This window comes from Bubalus kerabau, chromosome 5 (assembly GCF_029407905.1).
Source record: "Bubalus kerabau isolate K-KA32 ecotype Philippines breed swamp buffalo chromosome 5, PCC_UOA_SB_1v2, whole genome shotgun sequence".
NCBI lineage: Eukaryota > Metazoa > Chordata > Mammalia > Artiodactyla > Bovidae > Bubalus > Bubalus kerabau.
In genome coordinates, this window is record NC_073628.1 from 121,193,801 (window position 1) to 121,218,127 (window position 24,327).

The window sequence follows — 24,327 nt, forward strand, 5'->3', positions numbered from 1 at the left end:
AGTCATATGGCAAATACTAGAACTAAGAAAACTTCTACTTATACATTAATAAAAAAACATGACATGTCCTGTGCTTAAATCGACACCTCTACAAAGTTAACTAAACCAGTCATGTAATGCAAATCTGAGGCATACTATAAATGTGTGCAGCTTCAACCTGAAAGATAATACTCAAAACAACAATGAATGTGTGTTTTTGTGTTTGTGAAGTAGGTGGTGATCTGCTTAGTTTAGAAACTGAGGAGAGGACAGGGGGAGAGTGAGGCTAGGAAATTGTAATCGGCCTGGATTTTTAATCATATAATCCACCTTATTTATAAAATAAGGTTGAAATTATTAAAAAGAAAAAAAAAACCCAACTGTAGCATTTGAATTCAAAACTATAACTAGATCATGCTCAAGTGTGAATATTCATTTTATCAGTTGGTTTAATATGTAAAATTCTGTATTTCTGTGTCAATTTCATGAACTCTGGATTTCTAGCTCATGTATCCATGGATGAAGTAGTTGAAATAATGAATGTTTTCTCAGTCTCATATTTGGAGTCTTATGGGAGAGAGTTATAAATAACTTGGCACTTTCTGCAGCGGGAATTTTTTTCTGTGACGGGGTATCCAAAGTTTAATTAATTTTTATCTCTTAAGCTTAGATTTTTTTTCTAGCTGTCATATTTGGTTTGGGGGTTTTTAAATATAGACTGAGTACCAAATGGTGCCTTGGACATAATCTTATCTTGTATGGGCATTCATTTGTGATCACAGAATATGATTTTGGAAAAGGAGACTTCTGCTTGAATTTAGGAAAGGAAGATGATTAATTTTTATCATCTTCAAATGCTTAATAATCTTCAAAACCTTTGTAACATCCATTACATTCCTGTGGCTTTGGTTTGAAATACTTTATAGAGCTGGTTTTCCAAAACAATTAAAATCCAGTCACAGAGCTCGGGGTTGTGTGTGTGTTATTTACATATATATTTTCTTATTAAGTCTCAAAAGAAATAATTTTCCTATTACTCTCTTACCCCATTTTAACATAAGAACAAAACATACACTGATATAGCCATGCATAATTCCAGGGATAAAGAATCCTACAATTACAGCAGTTTTTTATATCTATCAGAGGAGGAAATGGCAACCCACTCCAGTATTCTTGCCTGGAGAATCCCATGGACAGAGGAGCCTGGTGGGCTACAGTTCATGGGGTTGCAGAGTCGAATAGGACTGAGGGAGTAACACTTTATATCTGTCAATCCTACTAATTGATAATGATAGTAGCTTCAAAGAGTATGGAGTTGTATTTGAGAGAAAATTTTATTAACTTAATATTATCTGTTTTGATAGCCGACCTGAGATTTTAGAAAGGTTATTTAGAAAAGATTCTTCATTTGATACAAAGATAACATTCTTTAGGCTGTTTTATAGGTTAAGTTAATTGCTGAAACAAAAGTTTATTGAAAGACATGTGGAAAATAAAGACCTAAAAATTAGTGACTTTTCAGCATCTCAACTCATTGCTGTGGGCAAGATGTTCAGTTCAGTCCAATTCAGTTGGTCAGTCGTGTCCAACTCTTTGCGACCCCATAGATTATAGTTCAGTCCAATTCAGTTGCTCAGTTGTGTCTGACTCTTTGTGATCCCATGGACTGCAGCATGTCAGGCCTCCCTGTCCATCACCAACTTCCAGAGTTTACTCAAACTCATGTCTATTGAGTCAGTGATGCCATCCAACCACCTTTTTCTCTGTCATCCTCTTCTCCTCCCACCTACAGTCTTTCTCAGCATCAGGGTCTTTTCAGATGAGTCAGATCTTCACATCAGGTGGCCAAAATATTGGAGTTTCAGCTTCAACATCAGTCCTTCCAATGAATATTCAGGACTGATTTCCTTTAGGTTTGACTGGTTGGATCTCCTTGCAGTCCAAGGGACTCTCAAGAGTCTTCTCCAACACCACAGTTCAAAAGCATCAATTCTTTGGCACTCAGCTCTCTTTATAGTCCAACTCTCACATCCGTACATGACTACTGGAAAAATCATAGCTTTAACTAAACAGACCTTTGTTGGCAAAGTAATGTCTCTGCTTTTTAATATTCTGTCTAGATTGGTCATAACTTTTCTTCCAAGGAGCAAGCATCTTTTAATTTCATGGCTGCAGTCACCAACTGCAGTGATTTTGGAGCCCAGAAACATAATGTCTGTCATGGTTTCCATCGTTTCTCCATCTATTTGCCATGAAGTGATGGGACTGAATACCATAATCTCCGTTTTTTGAATGTTGAGTTTTAAGCCAGCTTTTTCACTCTCCTCTTTCATTTTCATCAAGAGGCTCTTTAGTTTGTCTTTCATTTCTGCTATAAGGGTGGTGTCATCTGCATATCTGAGGTTATTGGTATTTCTCCTGGCAATCTCAATTCCAGCTTGTGCTTCATTCAGCCTGGCATTTCACATAATGTACTCTGCATATAAGTTAAATAAGCAAGGTGACAATATACAGTCTTGACATACTCCTTTCCCAATTTGGAACCAGTCCATTATTCCATGTTTGGTTCTGTTACTTCTTGACCTGCATACAGACTTCTCAGGAGGCAGGTAAGGTGGTCTGTTACTCCCATCTCTTGAAGAATTTTCAACAGTTTGTTGTGATCCACATCGTCAAAAGCTTTAGAGTCGTCAGTGAAGCAGAAGTAGATGTTTTTCTGGAATCCTCTTGCTTTTTCTATGATCCAGCGGATGTTGGCAATTTAATCTCTGGTTCCTCTGCCTCTTCTAAATCCAGCCTGAACATCTGGAAGTTTACAGTTCACATACTGTTGAAGTCTAGCTTTGAGTATTTTCAGCATTACTTTGCTAGCTTGTGAGATGAGTGCAATTGTGCAGTAGTTTGAACATTCTTTGGCATTGCTGTTCTTTGGCATTGGAATGAAAACTGACCTTTTCTAGTTCTGTGGCCACTGCTGAGTTTTCCAAATTTGCTGGCATATTGAGTGCAGCACTTTCACAGCATCAACTTTTAGCATTTGAAGTAGTTCAGCTAGGATTCCATCACCTTCACTAGCTTTGTTCGTCCTGATGCTTCCTAAGGTCCACTTGACTTCACATTCCAGGATATCTGGCTCTAGGTGAGTGATCACACCATTGTGATTATCTGGGTCATCAAGATCTTTTTTGTATAGTTCTTCTGTGTATTCTTGGCACCTCTTCTTAATATCTTCTGCTTCTGATATGTCCATACCATTTCTGTACTTTATTGTGCCCATCTTTGCATGAAATGTTCCCTTGTATCACTCATTTTCTTGAAAAGATCTCTAGTCTTGCTCATTTTATTGTTTTCCTCTATTTCTTTGCATTGATCACTGAGGAAGGCTTTCTTATCTCTCCTTGCTATTCTTTGGAACTCTGCATTCAAATGGGTATATCTTTCCTTTTCTCCTTTGGCATTCACTTCTGTTCTTTTCATAGCTATTTGTAAGGCCTCCTCAGACAGCCATTTTGCCTTTTTGCATCTCTTTTTCTTGGGGATGGTCTTTATCCCTGTCTCCTGTACAATGTTACAAACCTCTGTCCATCATTCTTCAGGCACTCTGTCGGTCAGATCTAATCCCTTAAATCTATTTGTCACTTCCACTGTATAATTGTAAGGGATTTGATTTAGGTTATACCTGAATGGTCTAGTGGTTTTCCCTACTTTCTTCAATTTAAGTCTGAATTTGGCAATATGGAGTTCATGATCTGAGCCACAGTCAGCTCTTGGTCTTGTTTTTGCTGAATGTATAGAGCTTCTCCATATTTGGCTGCAAAGAATATAATCAATCTGATCTCAGTATTGGGCATCTGGTGATGTCCATGTGTGGAGTCATCTCTTGTGTTGCTGGAAGAGGGTGTTTGCTATAACCAATGCGTTCCTTTGGCAAGATGATCAGCTGTTGATAAAAAAAATTTTCCTTATGTAGAGTGGAGAGGTTTATCCATGTTTAGGTCTGACCTACTTTTTTGAGGCTTGGCCTTTCCGTGTGTGTGTGTGGCACATTTAGGTGCTCAGTTGTGTCTGACTGCAACCCCATGGACTGTAGCCTGCCTGGCTCCTGTGTCTATGGGTTTTCCAGGCAAGAATACTGGAGTGGGTTGCCTTTCCTCCTCCAGGGGATCTTCCCAACCCAGGGATCGATCCGACATTTCCTGCTTCTTCTGCATTGGCAGACTGATTCTTTACCACTGAGCTACCTAGCTTTAGATAATTAGACTTCACCTCCCCTCCTCCATTAGAGTTTCCACAACTCCCCAGATATCAATGCACCTCTTTATCAGATTTTTCATGTACCCCATGTCCTGTCCATCACCAAGTGTATCAGTCAGTATATGAGAAAATAATACATCTTTTATTTTAAAATGAATGGCTTTAGTGGCTTCACCCTCCATGCCATCATTTTGCACTTAACTTTCATAGTTTATTTCATATTCAGCTCCCTAATTTTGACACTTTTAGGGCAGGAAATTTACTTACTGTTTGTTTGTTTGTTTTACTTTCCTATATCTAGATCTATACCTGTATCACACATGAACGTGAAAGTTAAAGTTAAGTTGCTCAGTCGTGTCCGACTCTTTACGACCCCGTGGACTGTAGCCCACCAGGCTCCTCCGTCCGTGGGATTCTCCAGGCAAGAATACTGGAGTGGGTTGCCATTTCCTTCTCCAGGGGATCTTCCTGACCCAGGGATCAAACCCAGGTCTCCTGCATTAGAGGCAGGCGCTTTAACCTCTGAGCATGGTAGATAGTAAAAAACAAAAAATGTGGGGGAACTGTCAAATAACTGAGTGAGTATAGTCTGTCTGATGGAGGGCAACTTCTTTTAGGCCTACATGGTTCTGATAGTACTACATTATGACATTAGATGAATAGATAATGTAGAGTTTCCAAAAAGATACAGAAGAGAGAGTACAAGCTAAGAAATGGGTAAAGAATAAAATCAGGAGGAAGGAGAAAGACTGGACAAACATATTGAGGAGATAAAAATGGTAATTATGTCTAGAACAGATGACGAAACCTCCAATAATTTGCCCAAATTGCTTTTTGAGATCCTGTGTTATCATTAATTGCTTAATTCTAATTTCTCTGTATCAACTGTCTAAATTAGGTTTAGTAGAAGGAAAGATGAGATCTAATGGGAATGATTGAGACTCAAGGAATATAAGCACACTCTTCCTATATAAGAACACATGTCTTATATAGAATAAAAAGAGTAAAAGCTTTTTGTGGTATCTCTATTATAGTTTGATAAACTTTAACATAACATATCAAATGTATAGTAAAATTTATATTAAATTAGCTGACAAAATATGTGGTATCCACATATCAGTTCAGTTCATTCGCTCAGTCGTGTCTGACTCTTTCGACTCCATGTACCACAGCACGCCAGGCCTCCCTGTCCATCACCAACTCCCAGAGTTTACCCGAACTCACGTCCATTGAGTCAGTGATGCCATCCAACCATCTCATCCTCTGTCGTCCCCTTCTCCTCCTGCCTTCAGTCTTTCCCAACATCAGGGTCTTTTCAAACGAGTCAGCTCTTCGCATCAGATGGCCAAAATATGGAGTTTCAGCTTTAACATCAGCTTTAACAATTTCCCTTAGGATGGACTGGTTGGATCTCCTTGCAGTCCAAGGGACTCTCAAGAGTCTTCTCCAGCACCACACAGTTCAAAAGCATCAACTCTTCTGCGCTCAGCCCTCTTTATGGTCCAACTCTCACATCCATACATGACCACTGGAAAAACCATAGCCTTGACTAGACGGACCTTTGTTGACAAAATAACATCTCTGCTTTTTAATGTGCTATCTAGGTTGGTCATAGCTTTTCTTCCAAGGAGTAAGCATCTTTTAATTTCATGGCTGCAGTCACCATCTGCAGTGATTTTGGAGCCCAAAAAAATAAAGTCAGCATGTTTCCCCATCTATTTCCCATGAAATGATGGGACCAGACGCCATGATCTTCGTTTTCTGAATGTTGAGCTTTAAGACAACTTTTTCACTCTCCTCTTTCACTTTCTTCAGGAGGCTCTTTAATTCTTCTTCGCTTTCTGCCATATCTGAGGTTATTGATATTTCTCCTGGCAATCTTGATTCCAGCTCGTGTTTCCTCCAGCCCAGCATTTCTCATGATGTACTCTGCATAAAAGTTGAATAAGCAGAGTGACAATATACAGCCTTGACATACTCCTTTTCCTATTTGGAACCAGTCTTTTGTTCCATGTCCATCCACATATCAGTCTGACTGAATTATCCAGCACTAGCTGATATTTATTTAACCTTTCTCTTTAATGCTGTTGAAGGTAATAGATCATCCATGACTTACGTTTTAAAATAACTAATTTCATTTTAAATATCTGAAGCTCTTATGTGTGCTTCCTAGCATTTGTAATTCAAGAATAGGCAATAAGGACCTTTATTTTTATCCTAAATATCAGCATTGTAATGCCAGTTATTCCTGTTACCCCTAAAGCATTTCTTGGTGTTAATGTTCTTTTGTTTTAGTCAATAAAATCCAGTTCTATTAACAGTGATGAAGCTAAATATTTCCCATTACAAACTTTTTGATCACACCAGAATCAAATAGTCAAATATAAAGGAAGATGACTTCTTGGAGATAAATAATTTGTTTATAGAGTTGTTTTTATTTAAAATCAATACTTTAACATTTTCCTTTTGTTTTGTAACTGGTTATTTCTACCTATTGACTTACTGATCTGATATTTACTGAAAATTCCCTGCTATCAAGTCTTCTAAGAAGTGCTAAAACTACCAACCACTCCAGTTTTCAGAGAAGCAGATGGGATACATGACTGACTAAATCAGTGGGATTAAATATAAGTAAAATAAATGAAATGGTGGGGTTTAGGGGGAATCAAAGGTACTCAGTAAGGGAGATCATAATAATTTTAACTTAAGTAGTAAGAGTGTAGTGAATGTATGGATAAAGGCAGATGATCAGTTCTAATTCCTCATTATAAAGTTGTACAAAAGATTTAAAGTTAGAGTGTACCCTAGACTCTAGGATTAGTCTCAATCTATTTTGAGAAATATCCTCTTGTGCCTCTAAAGAAATTTTAACACTGTACTCGGCCAAACCATCTACCCATTGTGAGAAGTGATGCAATCAGTAAAACTGTTTCCAGTAATATAAGAGGTTGAGTCCAACTCAGGACAATGTTTTTTACATAGAAGATAATAAATATTTATTATATATTGGAAACCCCTGGAATTATGTTACATTCTGATGGTCCACTCCTTGTGAATAAGGCATAAATCTTCAAGAATCAACATATACTTACCTGTAATAATAATGTAACTGAAACTATAAGTTGTAAATTTTCCAATTAATATTTATTTTTTGCTAACATTAAGCTAGATTAGTTTTGACAACCACATAGCTATATATTTTCCCCAACTCAATTGTTGAGCTAAAACAAGTAGAATCATCAAAAATATATTTTTATATTAAAGATTGTATTTTATACATATTTTATTTAAACTTTTGATAACTAGATGAAAAAGTGTGAGTACTTTTATACAGCATTGGAGTATGTGCATGCATGCATGCATGCTAAGTCAACTTCAGTCATGTCCGAGTCTTTGTGACCCAATGGACTGTAGCCTGCCAGGCTTCTCTGTCCGTGGGATTCTCCAGGCAAGAGTACTGGAGTGGGTTGCCATGCCCTCCTTCAGAGAATCTTCCCAACTCAAAGATCAATCCCACATATTGGCAGGCGGGTTCTTTACCACTCAGATCAGATCAGATCAGATCAGTCGCTCAGTCGTTTCCGACTCTTTGCGACCCCATGAATTGCAGCACGCCAGGCCTCCCTGTCCATCACCAACTCCCGGAGTTCACTCAGACTCACGTCCATCGAGTCAGTGATGCCATCCAGCCATCTCATTCTCTTTCGTCCCCTTCTCCTCCTGCCCCCAATTCCTCCTAGCATCAGAGTCTTTTCCAGTGAGTCAACTCTTCGCATGAGGTGGCCAAAGGACTGGAGTTTCAGCTTTAGCATCATTCCTTCCAAAGAAATCCCAGGGCTGATCTCCTTCAGAATGGACTGGTTGGATCTCCTTGCAGTCCACTAGCAGTGCCTGATAAGCCCCACATTGGAGTACAAGGTAGTATCTTCTGTAAAAGGATTTGCATTCATTTATCAGGGTGACTCTATCCTAGAAAAAGTGAAATATACCTTTTAGGAGGTTACTAGGAGAAGGCAATGGCACCCCACTCCGGTACTCTTGCCTAGAAAATCCCATGGATGGAGGAGCCTGGTAGGCTGAAGTCCATGGGGTCGCTTAGTCGGACACGACTGAGCGACTTCACTTTCACTTTTCACTTTCATGCATTGGAGAAGGAAATGGCAACTCACTCCAGTGTTCTTGCCTGGAGAATCCCAGGGACGGGGGAGCCTGGTAGGCTGAAGTCCATGGGGTCGCTTAGTCGGACACGACTGAGCGACTTCACTTTCACTTTTCACTTTCATGCATTGGAGAAGGAAATGGCAACTCACTCCAGTGTTCTTGCCTGGAGAATCCCAGGGACGGGGGAGCCTGGTAGGCTGAAGTCCATGGGGTCGCTTAGTCGGACACGACTGAGCGACTTCACTTTCACTTTTCACTTTCATGCATTGGAGAAGGAAATGGCAACTCACTCCAGTGTTCTTGCCTGGAGAATCCCAGGGACGGGGGAGCCTGGTAGGCAGCCGTCTATGGGGTCGCACAGAGTTGGACACGACTGAAGCACCTTAGCAGCAGTAGCAGCAGCAGGAGGTTACTAGATCTGAGTTAATCTAATCCCTGCTGCTACTGCTGCTGCTGTCACTTCAGTCGTGTCTGACTCTGTGCAACCCCATAGACGATAGCCCACCAGGCTTCCCCGTCCCTGGGATTCTCCAGGCAAGAACACTGGAGTGGGTTGCCATTTCCCTAAAGACTTAAAATTGCACTGTTGCAATTGTGTACTGTTGGAGAAACGACCAGGGAAATAGATCAACATTGATCAATAAACAGTGACTACTGGTTTGTTTGGAAACTTGGAAAGTACAAAGTTGGAGAGTTAGTAACAGGAAAGTCTGGAGAAGAGATGTGTAATGGGCACATAGAGGTATAATGGGCATAGAGTATGAGAGTATTTGTGTCCCATGTGAATGCTCATCAGAGGCTACCTACTGCAGAGGAGACTGTCAGTAATCAAATGGACAACATCAGCTGTGCTGTGGATATCAATCAGCCTTTTCACCTACCCACCCGAGTGTTTGGTCAGTGAGCTGATATGCAAAGGAACAGTGGCAGCCTGGGCTCTCAGCCAACTTGAGCTCACATGTGGGACTTCTCATTAAGGCTGCTCTGGCTACTACCACTGTTGAGAGCCCAAATTTCCAACAGAAGAGGCAAATTTCAAACAGAAGAGGCATCCTATAAGGCACTATTCCCTAAGGGATCATCAAACCACAGTGGCAGTGATGATCCCTTCCATCATGAAGGCGGCAGTGGTTTGTCTTCACTGGGATAGACACTTTAAAATATGGAATTAACTTCTCTCACTGCAGTATTTCGAGAAGGCAATGGCACCCCACTCCAGGACTCTTGCCTGGAAAATCCCATGGATGGAGGAGCCTGGTAGGCTGCAGTCCATGGGTCGCTGAGTCGGACACGACTGAGCAACTTAACTTTCACTTTTCACTTTCATGCATTGGAGAAGGAAATGGCACCCCACTCCTGTACTCTTGCCTAGAAAATCCCATGGGCGGAGGAGCCTGGTAGGCTGCAGTCCATGGGTCGCTGAGTCGGACACGACTGAGCAACTTCACTTTCACTTTTTGCTTTCATGCATTGGAGAAGGAAGTGGCAACCCACTCCAGTGTTCTTGCCTGGAGAATCCCAGGGACGGGGGAGCCTGGTGGGCTGCCGTCTATGGGGTCGCACAGAGTCGGACATGACTGAAGCGACTTAGCAGCAGCACTGCAATATTTGTATCTGCAATTCCATCTGTTGATTTAAGAAATTTCTTGGCCACTGTCTTGATAGCCAGTACAAAACTAAGAAACTAGTTTTTCAGCAAAAGAGGTACAGCTCTGGCTACATGGAATTCACTGACTTTATCATATACTAATCTAAGGAACTAGCTTGGTAAACACTGTAAAAGACTTATTTCACATACCAGTTGTAACCTATGAAGTTAGGGTGCTGTCCTAGCTAATGTATGAAACAGAGAGGGACAAACAGCTATGTATGGTGCTGTTTCTCCCTTAGAATATGTAGATCCAAGAATAAAGGGAAATAAGTGGTGCTGGTTTCTCCACTATTAAACTGAATAACTCTTCTCCTGGTAACAAAATACTGTTTCAGGCATTGCTCAGTCAGGAAAACAGGAGCCACTTTAGCCATTTCAAACAAAATTTAATATACACAGTTTAATTTCAGTGCTATTGGAAGGACTAGAAGAGCAAAGGAGAGAAAATGGGAATATATGGCGAAGCAAAAAAGGAATTTTAATGTTTTGAAATTTCCTGTATCGTGGTGTGCCTCTGTACCATAGGACCATCATACTACATGATTGCTATTGGTGTGGTTTTTTTTTTTTGGCCATGCCTTGTGGCATGAGGGATCTCAGTTGGCCGGCCAGGGACTAAACCCATGCTCCCTGCAGTGGAAACATGGAGTTCTAAACACTGGACTGCCAGGGAAGTCCTGTGATTACTATCCTTATTTTCAAAAATTCAACAGTTCCTCCAGATTGCTTGGAAATAATTGTAAAAGATTACAAGAAGTGGATGTGATCCTATAAAGTAGTTTGTATGTAGAAACATTCTTCAGTCCAGTGTGTTCCATTCAATTAAGGTGTATTTGTTAAGCTTCCTTTACATATATAGGCTAAGGGCCTAATGTTGAAGTAACCATCTGTCCTCAAACAAAGCAAAGAAAGTCCAACTTATTTTCAGAACCTTTAATCAGGAATTAAATTTCTTTCATAAGTGTGTAATTTTTAAAGAAGTTGCAGACATATTTTATTATAACCTAGGCCAATCCAGTTTTCATACCTATGCATTTTCAACTTTCTACTGAAAAGTCACTTAAAATAGAATTCCATGTTCAGAAATTTAATTGCAAATTCTTCAACTTTGGTACTTCTGTACCTAGACAGAATGACTCATGTAGGAAGGGCCCATTGTTTATACACCTATCCCTTGTGGATTTCTATATTCCACCTTAGGTCTACATCTTACCTGGTTTCTGGAGTGGTCAGTTCCTGCTGTGATGATCATATCTGTCTATACCAACAGAGGTACTAATCTCTTCTCATGCTGAGATATGGAAAATATTCTCTCGATTCAACTGAGATACCATTGGACTTTACAGGAGGAACCTTCACTCTAAAGCTAATGAATGTATGACTAAACAAAAAGAAAAAAGTGGCAAAAGGAGTTCAAGAATTCCTTGTTTTAAACCAACCAAAAGATTAGCTTAAAAGAAATTCCGTACTTTGCTGTTTTATCTAGTTGATGCTTATTTCCCTTACCTCAGCCTTCATTTCTAGGTCCATTATTTCTAAATCCCAAAACTTACTGGTTCACAGAATAACAGTCAATTACTTATTTTGTCTCATGATTTTAGGGCTTGACTAGACACATGAGGGCAGTTCTTACTTGAGATCTCTTGTGTGGTTGTGGTCAAATAGTGTTTGGAGTCATCTCTAAGGCTGTCTGATGCTGGCTGTCAGCTGGAACACGAACATGTAGCATCTCCATGTAGCCTCAGCTTCCTCCCAAACAGAAAGTTGGTTTCCAAGATCATCCCAAAATATCAGGTGGTCGGTATATTGCTTTTAATGACATTGCCTCAAATTATATGTCATCCTTGTTGTCACAGACCTGCCTAGATGGACGGGGCACCACCGTAGACCCTACCTATTGATAGGAAGAGAAATGTCAATGTTAATATTATAAGAAGAAACATAAGGGATGAAGCAAAATTTTCAGCAGTTCTTTTACCAAAGATCTGTTAGTGGTAAATGCTCTCATTCTGACTGAAAGTGTTGTTTTGCTTTCATTATTGATTGCTGTTTAACTGTGTGTAGGTTGTAAGTTGACAGTTATTTTCCCTAGGCACTTTGAAGATATAATTTCATTATCTTTTATCTTCTTGAAAATAGGTTGTCAGCTGTCAGCAGAAGGGTTTTTAAGAAGCTGTTACCTTATCTGCTCTTCTGTAAGATAAGCTCAAGAACTTATTAGTCTGTTATAACAGTTTCTGTTATAACCTATGGGTTCAGGGAGGGTTTCACTATCACAGCCACTTTATACTTTGGAAAGTAGGATTACAGGGATAATGTCATTGCCTAAGGTCATATGGTCTATACTTAGCAGAATGACCTATTGAAATTGGTCTTGGTCTAGAGAACTCACTTCTAAATACCCTAAACTTTCTGACTGAAAAATTTAAAGTTAGTTATATTCAAGAGGTATTTTTTTAGTTGGTTTCATAGAACTTTAGAAAATTTCTAAATGTAATGAAAAGAACATTGGTACTTCCCTGATGGTCCAGTGGTTAAGACTCAGTTCTCCCAAAGCACGGGGCCCCAGTTCAAACCCTGGTGAGGGAACCAAGATCGTATATGCCTCACAGGGTGGCCTAAAAAAGAAGATTAAATGACCGACAAAAGTACAAAATATCTTTGCCTTAGAAGTCAATTCACTTTCTTCCTCTGTTTTTCTAAATTTGCCTTTTTCTACCTTTTATTTTTCTGAGAGGAGAATGAGTCTGCTTGGTTGAAATGAGTATCCCCCCAAAGTTTCTATTGGTAGATGGTCTTGTCCCAAGAGACAGTTTTTAACAAATGAAACAACTGGGGTAATAAAAGCAGGAAAGAAAACTGTCTGAGGTGATACTGCCGACAGACAGCATCACATAATTTGGAAGAGTGAAGAACTGTCTTAAAGCTTGAATAAAAATTTCCATCTTGTGGACCAGACTAGGTCAAGGTGAACTTAGCATCCATGTACTAATACATTGGGGCTTCCCTGGTGCTCAGACAGTGAAGAATCTGCCTGCCACTATAGGAGATCAAGGAAACCTGGGTTCGATCCTTGGGTCTAGAAGATCCCTAGAGAAGGAAATGGCTCCCCACTCCAGTATTCTTGCCTGGAGAATTCCATGGACAGAGGAGCCTGGTGGGCTATAGTCCATGGGGTCCCAAAGAGTTGGACATGACTGAGCGACTAACACACACACATACACACACACACACACACACACACACACGCACACACACACACCCAACACATTGGGTCATTCATAGAGAAAAAAAATAGGTAAACTGGTTGTTTTGATGCATTTAAAAATAAATGATTTGCTTAAGTTTTTTACTTTGTAATGGATTGATTGTGTATCTTAAAAATGCCTTAGAATTTACAAAGCATAGTTGGATTGGAAACAGTATTTCTAAGATTGAGAGGAGAAAGGAAAATAATGACTGTTTATTTTAGAGGATGAGTACACATGGTACCTTTGGTAGTACCAGAGGGATAATAGAGATATATGAAACTATCTTTAAGCCCAAGGGGCAAATGTGATGCTAGAAATTTGAGGTGAACACCCACAAGAAAGAAGCCTGGGACACACTGGAAATTAGTAGAAAACAAAGGACAAAGGAAGAAACAGGATGAGAAGATCTAAGACATTTTTCTTTAAACAGGGTTAGAGTGCTTATGCTTTTTTAATTTGGCTAGTGCCTGTGTAGCCAGCATGGATTAACCCAGGTTAATATGCAGATCTGTAAAAGCAGACTGAAGGTGAATTACCAGAAAGACTGAAAAGTTTAAGAGGCTTGGCAGCACTGGGAATTCCCTGGTGGTTCAGTGGTTAGGACTTAGCACTTGCACTGCCACAATCCAGGTTTGATCCCGGGTAGGGCAACTTATATCTTGGAGCCATTTGGTACAGCCAAATTAAAAGAAAAAAGAAAAAGAAGAAAGGAGTTTCAAAAGAGAAGGAATCTTTAATAGTGTCATGTTTTACCAAGAGGCCAAAAAAAAAAACTGTCCATTAGATTGGCAACGTAGAAGTCATTGGTGAATTTGTTGGTGTTAATTTCATAAAAGTGTGGGGGCAGATGTTAATTATCAGTCGACCAAGGGGACTTTGAGATAAAGACTAGAAACAGCAGAAGGACATCGTGTAACTGTAGGAGATCACAAAGCCAAGGGACGAGATTGTGTTTGAAATTTCCTTGGGAAAACAATGGGTCAAGTGAGTATAAAAGTTAGATAATGTCAGTATAAATGTTTCTTAGATAATATGTGAAAAGATAAAGCCATTCATAATAAATAAACTCAGAGTTACAGCAAAAAAGGTAATTTGGTAATAATAATACATGAAGTATTCTTAATCCTTTTACTACAGTAATTCTTAAATCTTCTGGTTTCTCAGAAAGGCCTTTTTGCTAAGGTTTCCCTTCTTAAAAGTGAAATCATACAGTTTTTGTCCTTTTGTGACAGGCTTATTTCACTTAATGCAGTGTTTTCAAAGTTCATCCATGTTGGTCACCTGTGTCAGAATTTCCTTTTTAAAGCTCAGTAAGTGTTAGTCACTCAGTCGTGTCCGACTCTTTGCAATCCCATGGACTGTAGCCCACGAGGCTGCTCCTTCATGGAATTCTCCAGGCAAGAATACTGGAGTGGATAGCCATTCCCTCCTCCAGGGGATCCTCCCGACGCCCAGAAATAGAACCTGGGTCTCCTGCATTGCTGGCAGATTCTAATTTACTGTCTGAGCACCAGGAAAGTATATATACCACATTTTGTTTATCCATTGATTTTTTTTAATTTTTATTTATTTTAATTGGAGGTTAATTATTGTACAGTATTGTGATGGTTTTGCCATACATCAACATGAATCAGCCACAGGTATAGTATACATGTGTCCCTTCATCCTGGATCCCCCTCCCACCTCCCTCCCCACCCCATCCCTCTGGATTGTCCCAGAGCATTGACTTTGGGTGCCCTGCTTCTTGCATCAAACTTGACACTGGTCATCTGTTTTACATATGGTAATGCACGTGTTTGATGAACACTTAGGTTGCTTCTGCTCTTTGGCCTTAATGAGTATTACTGCTGTGAACATGAACATACAGATATCTCTGTGAGTCCCTGCTTTTGATTATTTTGGAGGTATATCCAGAAGTTGAATTGCTGGATTATGTGGTAATTCTATTTTTAATTCTGTTGAGGAACCACATACTGTTTTCCATAGCAGTTTCACTATTTTACATTCTCACTAGTGGTGCACTAGGGTTCCATTTTCTCCACATCCTCATCAATTCTTGTTATTTTCTGTTTTTTTTATTTTTTTTTATTTTTTTAATAGTCATCCATCCTAATGAGTATGATGTATTATCTTGTGATTTGGTTTGCCTTCTTTTCATAAAAAAGTCTAATGCATTTTAAAAGCTCTTTCAATCTTGATTAGTTAAATGTATGTATTACAAGAGTTTTTTTTACTCTTCAAATTTTTTCTTCAGAATTATTCTAAATAAAACATTTCTCTCATATTTTTGACCTGTTATAAACAGTTTCTTTATTATAGGGAGATGTGCTTATAATAAGGCAGTAGTAAAATTGTGTCACAGCCCTGATTGCATATATTGAAATCTTCCAGCAGTAAATGGTGGAACCTCAGTCTTAAGTTTCTTTCACTCTTGGCTCTTATCTTGGCTCTACTCCTTCCTTTTGATCTAGAGAGATCTTATTTGCCATGTTACAGTGGAAAGATAAGTACCTAGTAATGAGGTGGGATTAATCAGCTAGGAAATAACATTCATAAGGTATTAGGAGTAACTATGATTGTTATACAGATTTAACTGCAGTATCTGGTCTTATAGTGGGCATCATACTCTTCAAAGACTTAGTTGTGAAGACTTAGTTAAGCGGTCTCAGCACTAAGTAGAAGAGGAATGAGCTAGTTTGTCATACTTCTGGCCCCTTGTAGTATGTTGTTAGTGCTAAGCCTAGAACTGGCCCCCAGCAGCACCATCTCAAGTAGTTAAGATTACTTTTTAGAAGGAAATACAATGCCATGAAGCAAAGCAAATAAAGTAGTTATTTTGCAATACAATACTCAGAGAATTCCGCATCAGTCCCACATTCTGGGAAGTGGTCCATCTTGCTTCTCATCTTGAGATCTGTGGCTCCTCAAAGCTGAGCCAACAGTGTTTAGGATGTCAGCTGTGTTCATCTGCTAGGGCTGCCATAAGGAAATAGTACAGACTTGGGTAGCATAAACAACTGAAATTTGCTTCCTTATAGTTTTGGAGGCTGAATCAAGCAATGCTGGCTGGGTTAGTGTCCTCAGAGGCCTCTTTCCTTGTCTTGCAAATGACTCTAAAGGAAAAACAGAACATAATTTATTTTGTTTAAATTTGTTTAAGTTGTTTAACTTTATTTATTTATTTTTTACCATTTTTAACTACATATGGTGTTCTTTTAAAATCTGAGACTGATATATATCTCCCACTTACATAGCTGATTCCACCAAATTAACTATAGAAAACATGATTTTAATTTTGCTTGTAGTAAAGGACTCCAAAATACATACTCTTTTAAGATCCAAGACTTTTTTCCCCGGTGAGTATGTCCTCATTGTTGATTTGATAAATTTTCACTCAGTTTATCAGTGATACTGCTTAAATTCATCAGCAGCAAAATTCAGTTTGCATGTCTCTGTATCAAAATAAGAGGAACATGGCTGGAGCTAGAGATTATCATACTAAGTGAAGTAAGTCAGACAGATAAAGGCAACTATTTTGAAGAAAAAGAACAGAGCTCAAGGGTCAAAATGATCTGAAGTTGAATCCTCTTTCCATCCATTTACTAACTCTGTTACCTAGACAGGTTAATTAACCTTTTTATATTTGTTTCCTAATCTAGAAAATGGAGTTAATAATAGTTGCTTTGTTAAATTGCAGAAATTAAAGGAGATAGCATTTGTTCCCTTTCTGGCACTGGTTAGATGCTCAGTAGTGTCCTCAATAATAATGTTTATTCACAGTAAAAAATAAGCCTTAAGTTGGTTCTTAGCTTTAGAGAATGTACAATGAGTTTTTAAAATAATGCTATAAACAAACATTTTTACTTTGTTTTAATTAACTTTTTTATTGTGGTAAAATACACATAGCATTACCATTTTTAAGTGTTCTTAAAAATGTATTAGGGCTTCCCTGGTGGCTCAGTGGTAAGCAATCTGCCTACAGTGCAGGAAATGAGGGTTCAATACCTGGGTGGGGAAGATCCCCTGGAAATGGAAATGGCAGCCCACTCCAGTATTCTTTCTTGGGAAATCCCATGGACAGAGAAGCCTGGCGGGCTACAGTCCATGGGGTCGCAAAGAGTTAGACACAACTGAGTGCACATGCGCATAAAAATGTGTTAATGGAGTATTAAATATATTCATATTGTTGTGTAACCATCACCACATCCATAACCTAACTCTTTTCATCTTGTATAACTGAAACTCTGTTTCCATTAAGTATAGTAACTTCTCCTTTCCTCTTCCTCCCAGCCCTTGGCAGTACCTGATTCCTGTCTATAATTTTGATTGCTCTAGGTATATACACAAAAGAATTGAAAATAATGTCTTGTTATCAAGCAAAGGGCTTGCTGCCCAAATTTGCATATAAGCCAATACAATGGCACCAGCTTTTGAGAAGAGAAAGGGCTTTATTGTGAGGTTTAACTGGCAAGGAAACAAGGAGGCGTGGCTCTCAATTCTGTCTCTTCATTCTGGGGTTTGGTGGAATGCTCACGAGTTAGAAGAGGGTTGGTTTGCAGAAGCCCTGGAGGGGCAGGTATCCAAGGCAGGGCTTTGGAGCCTGTCCATTTGTGGTGAGGTTAGGTTCAGCAGCTTCAGAACCAGATCTTCCTGCACCATGGACCCTGCACTTCTGACAGGGTTCTGGTCACATCTGGCCCTTTCATTCCGGGGAGGGGGGAAACTTTGGTTCTGGGTGTTACTTGAGGTCAAATTTTTCTCTTCTGAGCATGCTTTGGCTGCATGACTTGTGGTTTTGTTCTGTTTGTCTCTGAAAAACAACTCAGTATCTTGTTAGAAACAGGATAGGGCCAGTTTGGGCTGGTTCTGCGATTATAGTCTCAAAGAGATATTTACATACCTATGCTCATAGCAGCATGAGCCACAGTAAGTGAAAAGTGAAAGTAATTCTTGTCCATAAATAGATAAGCAAAATGAGGTATGTACATAACAATGGAATATTATTTAGCCTTAAAAAGGAAGGAAATTCTGACAGATGCTACGACATGGATAAACCCTGAGTAGCATGGATGAACAGTGAGCTGAGTAAAATAAGTCATATAATTACATTTTAAGCTTATTTTTAATGTTCTTCAAACATGAAAAACTATTTAGAATATTATATTAATGTTAAACTGCCTTGCCAGCAGGGAACATAATTTATTCAGTTCTGTGGGATGTAAGTTATGATTTATAAATATCCATGAATATGCTGTGTCTTCTTTTGAATTTCTAGAGTTAGATATTAAACTTGACTATTCTAGACTTATTTCCCCACTCCTGAGTCTGATGCTTTACTTTTTCTATCTAGGAGGAAAGTTTTATTTGAATTTTTAAAATCCTTATTTAAAAATTAGTCCATTTTAATACATTATTTGATTTTTAATTTTAGTCAGATTATTTTATTAACTTTTTAAAATTTTTGAGTGGCATACTCTTTTTTTTTTCTTTAATGAGATGGGTAGATATTTATCTAATATTGGATGAGATGGAAATGAAGTTTGTTTAATTCAGATTAACATGCTGCTTGCTTAATGTTAATTGCTCATCAATAGAGAACTCAAAGTGCTTATGTGGTTAAGAGTTAGAACTTCTAGTGAATGTTGGTTCTGCTACTGACTTCCTTTGTGGCTTTGAGAAAGATCTAACAACTACAAAGATTTAGCACTAGAATGTACACAAAATAGTTTGCCAGAAGCATTTGATAAAAGGCAAATTAACTGGGTGGCGATTTTGAAAGACTATTTCATTTGACTTGATAAAATCACTTAATGCAAGAAGTTGTAAGGGTTATCCTTTTTTACTAGTGGATAAAAACATGGGGTCCAGAGTCAAACTAACAAAGATTTAGGTACCTACCACCACTCTGTAGTCTTGGGCAAGTGTTTTACAACCCTAAACCTTGGTTTCTACATCTGAAAACTGGTTTTCATAGCAGGTAATATTTATTTACATGTGCCAGGAATTCTGCTAAACATTTTAATTTTAGACACATTATTTTATTTGCTTCATATAATAACCTTATTCAGTAAATGCTACTTTCTCCTCATTTCACAGATGAGGAGCTGGGGTACAGAAAAGTAGGTAGCGTGATTAACTTGGTTTGTAAATAATCTTCGAGCTACAGATTAAATCCTGCTTCAGTCTGTTCCCCAATTCTGATTCCAAAATTCTAAAGTAAAATTTTGTGATTATAACAACTTGAGGATAGGCAGCCATGTCTTCTAATTTTTTTATATCACATAGCTCTTAGTATCATATACATTTGAGAGTATAGTATACATTTGATATGTATTTATTGATTGTTAGGAATTTCTCTTAGAAAACATGTAGATATATTTATAAAAAAATAATGGCCACTTTCTCTAAGAGCTAGTTCTTTCTATTATTCTTTTTAAAAGTTGCCACTGAAGGGTAATTTTAGGACTTTCATTCTAAGACTCTTTTGTCTTCATGCTGGTATTTTTTAAAAACAAATAAGAAAGCTATAGAGAAGGCTGACCTCTCAAGAATTTTTGTGTGGGGAATTACTTAAGGCATGAAAGTCCATAAACCATTTTTCTCCATTTCATTTTTTTGTGTATTTTCAACAAACTGTACTTCCAGTTAGTAAAAGATGGCAGTTTTTGTTTATACCAGGCCAAATTCCATTCTCATAAACTCAGAGTTCATTGGCCTTATTAAAGTCTAAAAGCCCTAATTGAGTATATTTTAATAAAGATTATCTACTCAATTTGGGGCTGTTTACCTCAGAACATTTTTTAAGAGTAGCATTTAAGAGTAGTAGGTTTCATAACAAATCCTACAATGTATATCCTTGTTTTTAAAAATAGCATTATAATTTTATTCTGATTATATCAGTAATATATCTGTGAATGATGCTGACATCCCAGTAACCCTTTCCTCGTTAGAAGATAATTCTGTGATATTTTGTCAAATAGTCGAGTATTTAAGTTTGTACAATGTAGATCATTGTACATTTCAGTAAATTTATTTATAAAATCATTGAATTGTTAAAGTGAGTGAATTTTATGGTATGTAAACTGTACCTCAGTAAAACTGTTAAGAAATATAACCATGCCAGGAGTTGACAATTTTTTCAATTTTTTGCTAATTGGAAAACTAGGATGATGTAATTATTTTATTTCTTCTTTACTTCTATTTTCTTTCATACTGTGGCTATGGTTTGTTGCTATAGATAAATAACTGATTTATCTAAAACTAATTTTTTTATGAAGTATTTCAGGACAGAGAAATGTTTACTTTATTCTCTGGCAAAGAGCATACTTTCTTTTCTAATATAAGCTTGAAATTTATAAGACTCTTAGAAAACATCTTGTTTCATTTATTTTTTAACTCTCTTTTATGGACAGTTTGGATTTTCCCAAAGTTATAAAAAAGAATGGGTGTGAATTACTCCACATTGCTGATTGTTTGTTTACACTAGGTTACAAAATTGGAACACAGTATTTTTTCCATTGCTTTTGTAAACATTGGTTTAACTTATCTATATAGCTTTGTTCTCATTTTAAAAAACAAAGTACTTATGGACCCTTTCCAATGTATTTATTGTCTGCTTTTTCTTTCTTTGGGGTTTTGATATTATTTACATTTTAAAATTAACTTGTTAGGAGAGTAACTTTTTCCGTGAAACTTACTTTTAGGAAGATTTTTGTGTGTTCTTAAAGATATTCTGTATGTGTGTCTTCTCCAAAGAAGTATGATCCATTTTAAAATTTTACTATATCCTGAAAAATTATTTTATGAAAGCGATCTTGCAAGTCTAATAAGGGCCAACTTTTTAAGATCTAATTAAGATGTTATTGAGATCAGTTAACTAATATTTGACAACATCAAGCATTGGTGAGGATGTGAGGGCCTAGAGACATTGTAATTAAAAGGCACTTAGAATTTAAGAATTAATTGGGGTGGCTTGATTTCTCATTAGTTAAATCATCATGCACTTATTCTGTGGCTTGAAACTATTAGACATTAGATGATGATAATAGTTGTCATTGTTACTGTTTTATGTGTACCAGTATATAGTGCTTGCTGTTTTATCAGACGCTGTCATCAAGACTTTACTTATAGTAACTTGTTTAATTCTCACTGTGATCCTATGAAGTAAAGACTGCTACTTTCCTTGTTTAACAGATAAGGAAAATAAGTCACACAGAACTCACTCAAAAACACAGATCCCCAGGTAGACATTGCTCTTAACCACTTTACCATAATAAGAGGACTGCTTTCCTTTTCTTTTTTAAAGGAAACAAAAGGTTCTTCATCTTGAAAGAATTAAAAAGTACTTAGTGTAAAAAAATGAGAATTAATACTTTACTGCTAGAAGGATGAGTGTTATTTCCAATGACTGACAGAGTCTGATTACTGATGCTTTTTCATAGACTGCTAGGCAGTTAGTTCAGACAGTATTATTTGAATTTAGTCACATAATCTTTATTAGTATTTTTTAATGTGTATGGTAGTTTATATCACTTGTCTATTTGCATTGGTTGCATTTTTTTGTGGGAAATCTTTATCTGCTGCTTAAAAGATAAGGAGTGTAAATATACTTCACATTCCCATCTAACTTTTGAAAAATCTGTATCATTGTAACTCAAAATATGAACTGTAATTTCACATAAGAATGCTAATAGTTGTTGATTAATTTATGACATATTAATATAAGTAAATAAAAATATTGTAATAAATTGATATTTCATATCAATTGATAATTGATATTGAAGTAAGCACATGGTTTATAACTTTAGTTGATAAATAAAACCCAAAAAAGGTTGTAAACATTTTAATAAGCTTATTATACATACTAAGAATAAAGTATCTCTCAGTATAAATATGTTTTGGGAGAAAAGTTCAAGCTATTGTTTTGTTTTTTTCTTAAATCAATTCATTCCCCCTCCTTTGTTTATATTTTATTTTTTAGGATTTTGGCCCCCAACAGTAATTATCAGGATATTGAGACCCTCTATAACTTCCTAATCAAGTATGAGGTAGGAAAAATATTTTTAAATGTTTATCATATTTCCATTATAATCAAGTTTTAATATAAACAAACAGAGGTGTTCTAAAATGGAATGCTATTTAATTGCTGTTTACTTTAAATTCTTAAATGCCACCAAAGTTTGCTCCCGACATTCATTTTTTGTCTTTCATTCTCTTAAGTGAGCACATGTAGTAGAGACCTGTACTAATACAACATGGAGCTGTTTCCCATCAGGGACGCTGTTGCTATGCTGGATAGGGCATTTCTTCATTGTGTGGAACGTTGCAGGATGCTTCAACATCTCTGATCCTCAGATACTAAACGCCAGTACTCTCTCAGTCATTGTGACAACCAAAAATACCCTCCCACCGCACCCAACTCATATACCCAGATGGCCCCTAGGGAGGAAGAACCACCTCCGGTTGAGCACCACTGATTACTGAAAAGGAAAGCTATAATTTAGTTTTCTCCATAGCAGCAGCATAGACCCTGGAATTAAAGCTCTGATGAGGCTCCAGTGTATTTTGTAAATTAATCTCCGTGCTTTTCTTATCCTTGTTGATCCAAGGAAAGTATTCTGTTGATCTTCAGCTTTGTTTGCCTAAAGTTCTTTGCCCATGTGCGCATATATTCTTTCCTTTTTGAGGGTGTGTGTGTTTAATTTTTAAAACACTCTAAATATAGGAATATGACAAATATTTACGTGTCACTTTTCTTGTGAAGTTGAACATCTTTATATGTATTCCTTTGCTTTTATTCCTGATTAGCTCTTCAACTTTTTTTTTTTAATTTAAAAAATTTTTTAATTTGGCTCTGCTGGATCTTTGCTGATGTGCAAGGGCTTTCTCTAGTTGTGGTGCCCCAGCTTCTCATTGTGGTGGCTTCTCTTGTTACAGAGCATGGGCTGTAGAGCACAGGCTCCATAGTTGAGGCTCATGGGCTTAGTTGCTCTGAGGCATGTGGAATCTTCCTGGAGCAGGGATCAAACCTGTGTACCCTGCATTGGCAGATGATTCTTAACCACTGGAGCACCAAGGAAGTCCTCTGTAACTTTTTTATGCCACATCTTATATTAAGAACCTAGTGTTGAAGAACATAGACTCTGAAGTCAAACTAGTCATGTTCAAATGTTGGTTCTGCCGCCAGTTAAGAGTATAATCTTAGAAGAGTTATCTGATTGTCCTTGTCTCAGTTGCCCCATCTTAAAATGGGAATAACATAAGTAGATAAACTACAGCTATTCATTAAATAAGACTAAATAACTTAATACATATAAAGTGCTCCAAACAGTACCAGGCACAAAGTAAGTGTTCAGTAAGTGTTACTTCTCTTATTTAAGGAATGAATGGTGTTTATATGTACCTTTTAAAAGTTACCCTTAATATGTTCAATTCAGTTCAGTTGCTCAGTTGTGTCCATCTCGGTGGCCCCATGGACTGCAGCACACTAGGCTTTGCTATCCATCAACTCCCGGAGCTTACTCAAACTCATGACCATTGAGTAGGTGATGCCGTCCAACCATCTCATCCTCTGTTGTCCCCTTCTCCTTCTGCCTTCAGTCTTTTCCAGTATCAGGGTCTTTTCCAAGGAGTCAGTTCTTTGCGTCAGGTGGCTGAAGTATTGGAGTTTCAGTTTCCAGCATCAGTCCTTCCAATGAATAAATATTCAGGACTGATTTCCTTTAGGATTGACTGGTTGGATCTCCTTGCAGTCCTAGGGACTCTCAAGAGTCTTCTCCAACACCACAGTTCTTAATGCTGTATAACCACTTTATGTGATTATTAAGATAATTTCCTCTTTTGAGATGATTTGATGAAATAATTATTTCATCATGCTTTCTTAATTTCAATCCAATAAAAATTTATTTGGAGAAACAATGGGACAATTTTAAAATCACATCCTGGAAAAATCTGATATATAGGTCTTTGGGGGGTTTAGTACTTTCTATTGCTAAGAGCATTGGGAGAAAATACCCAATTTGTTATTTATAA

General features: G+C 37.6%; 1 protein-coding gene across 7 annotated transcripts in view; it reads left to right on the top strand.

Annotated features, from left to right (window-relative positions):
• SWT1 (SWT1 RNA endoribonuclease homolog) overlaps nucleotides 1–24,327 on the top strand; it is a 112,538-nt gene that overhangs the window by 76,135 nt on the left and 12,076 nt on the right. For 6 of the 7 annotated variants that reach the window (XM_055582938.1, XM_055582934.1, XM_055582936.1 and 3 more), the window contains one exon: nucleotides 22,277–22,343. The exons of the other annotated variant lie outside the window; for it this stretch is intronic. In XM_055582938.1, the coding sequence (XP_055438913.1) occupies nucleotides 22,277–22,343 (67 nt within the window). The remainder of the gene's footprint in view (nucleotides 1–22,276; nucleotides 22,344–24,327) is intronic. 7 annotated transcript variants of the gene reach the window in all.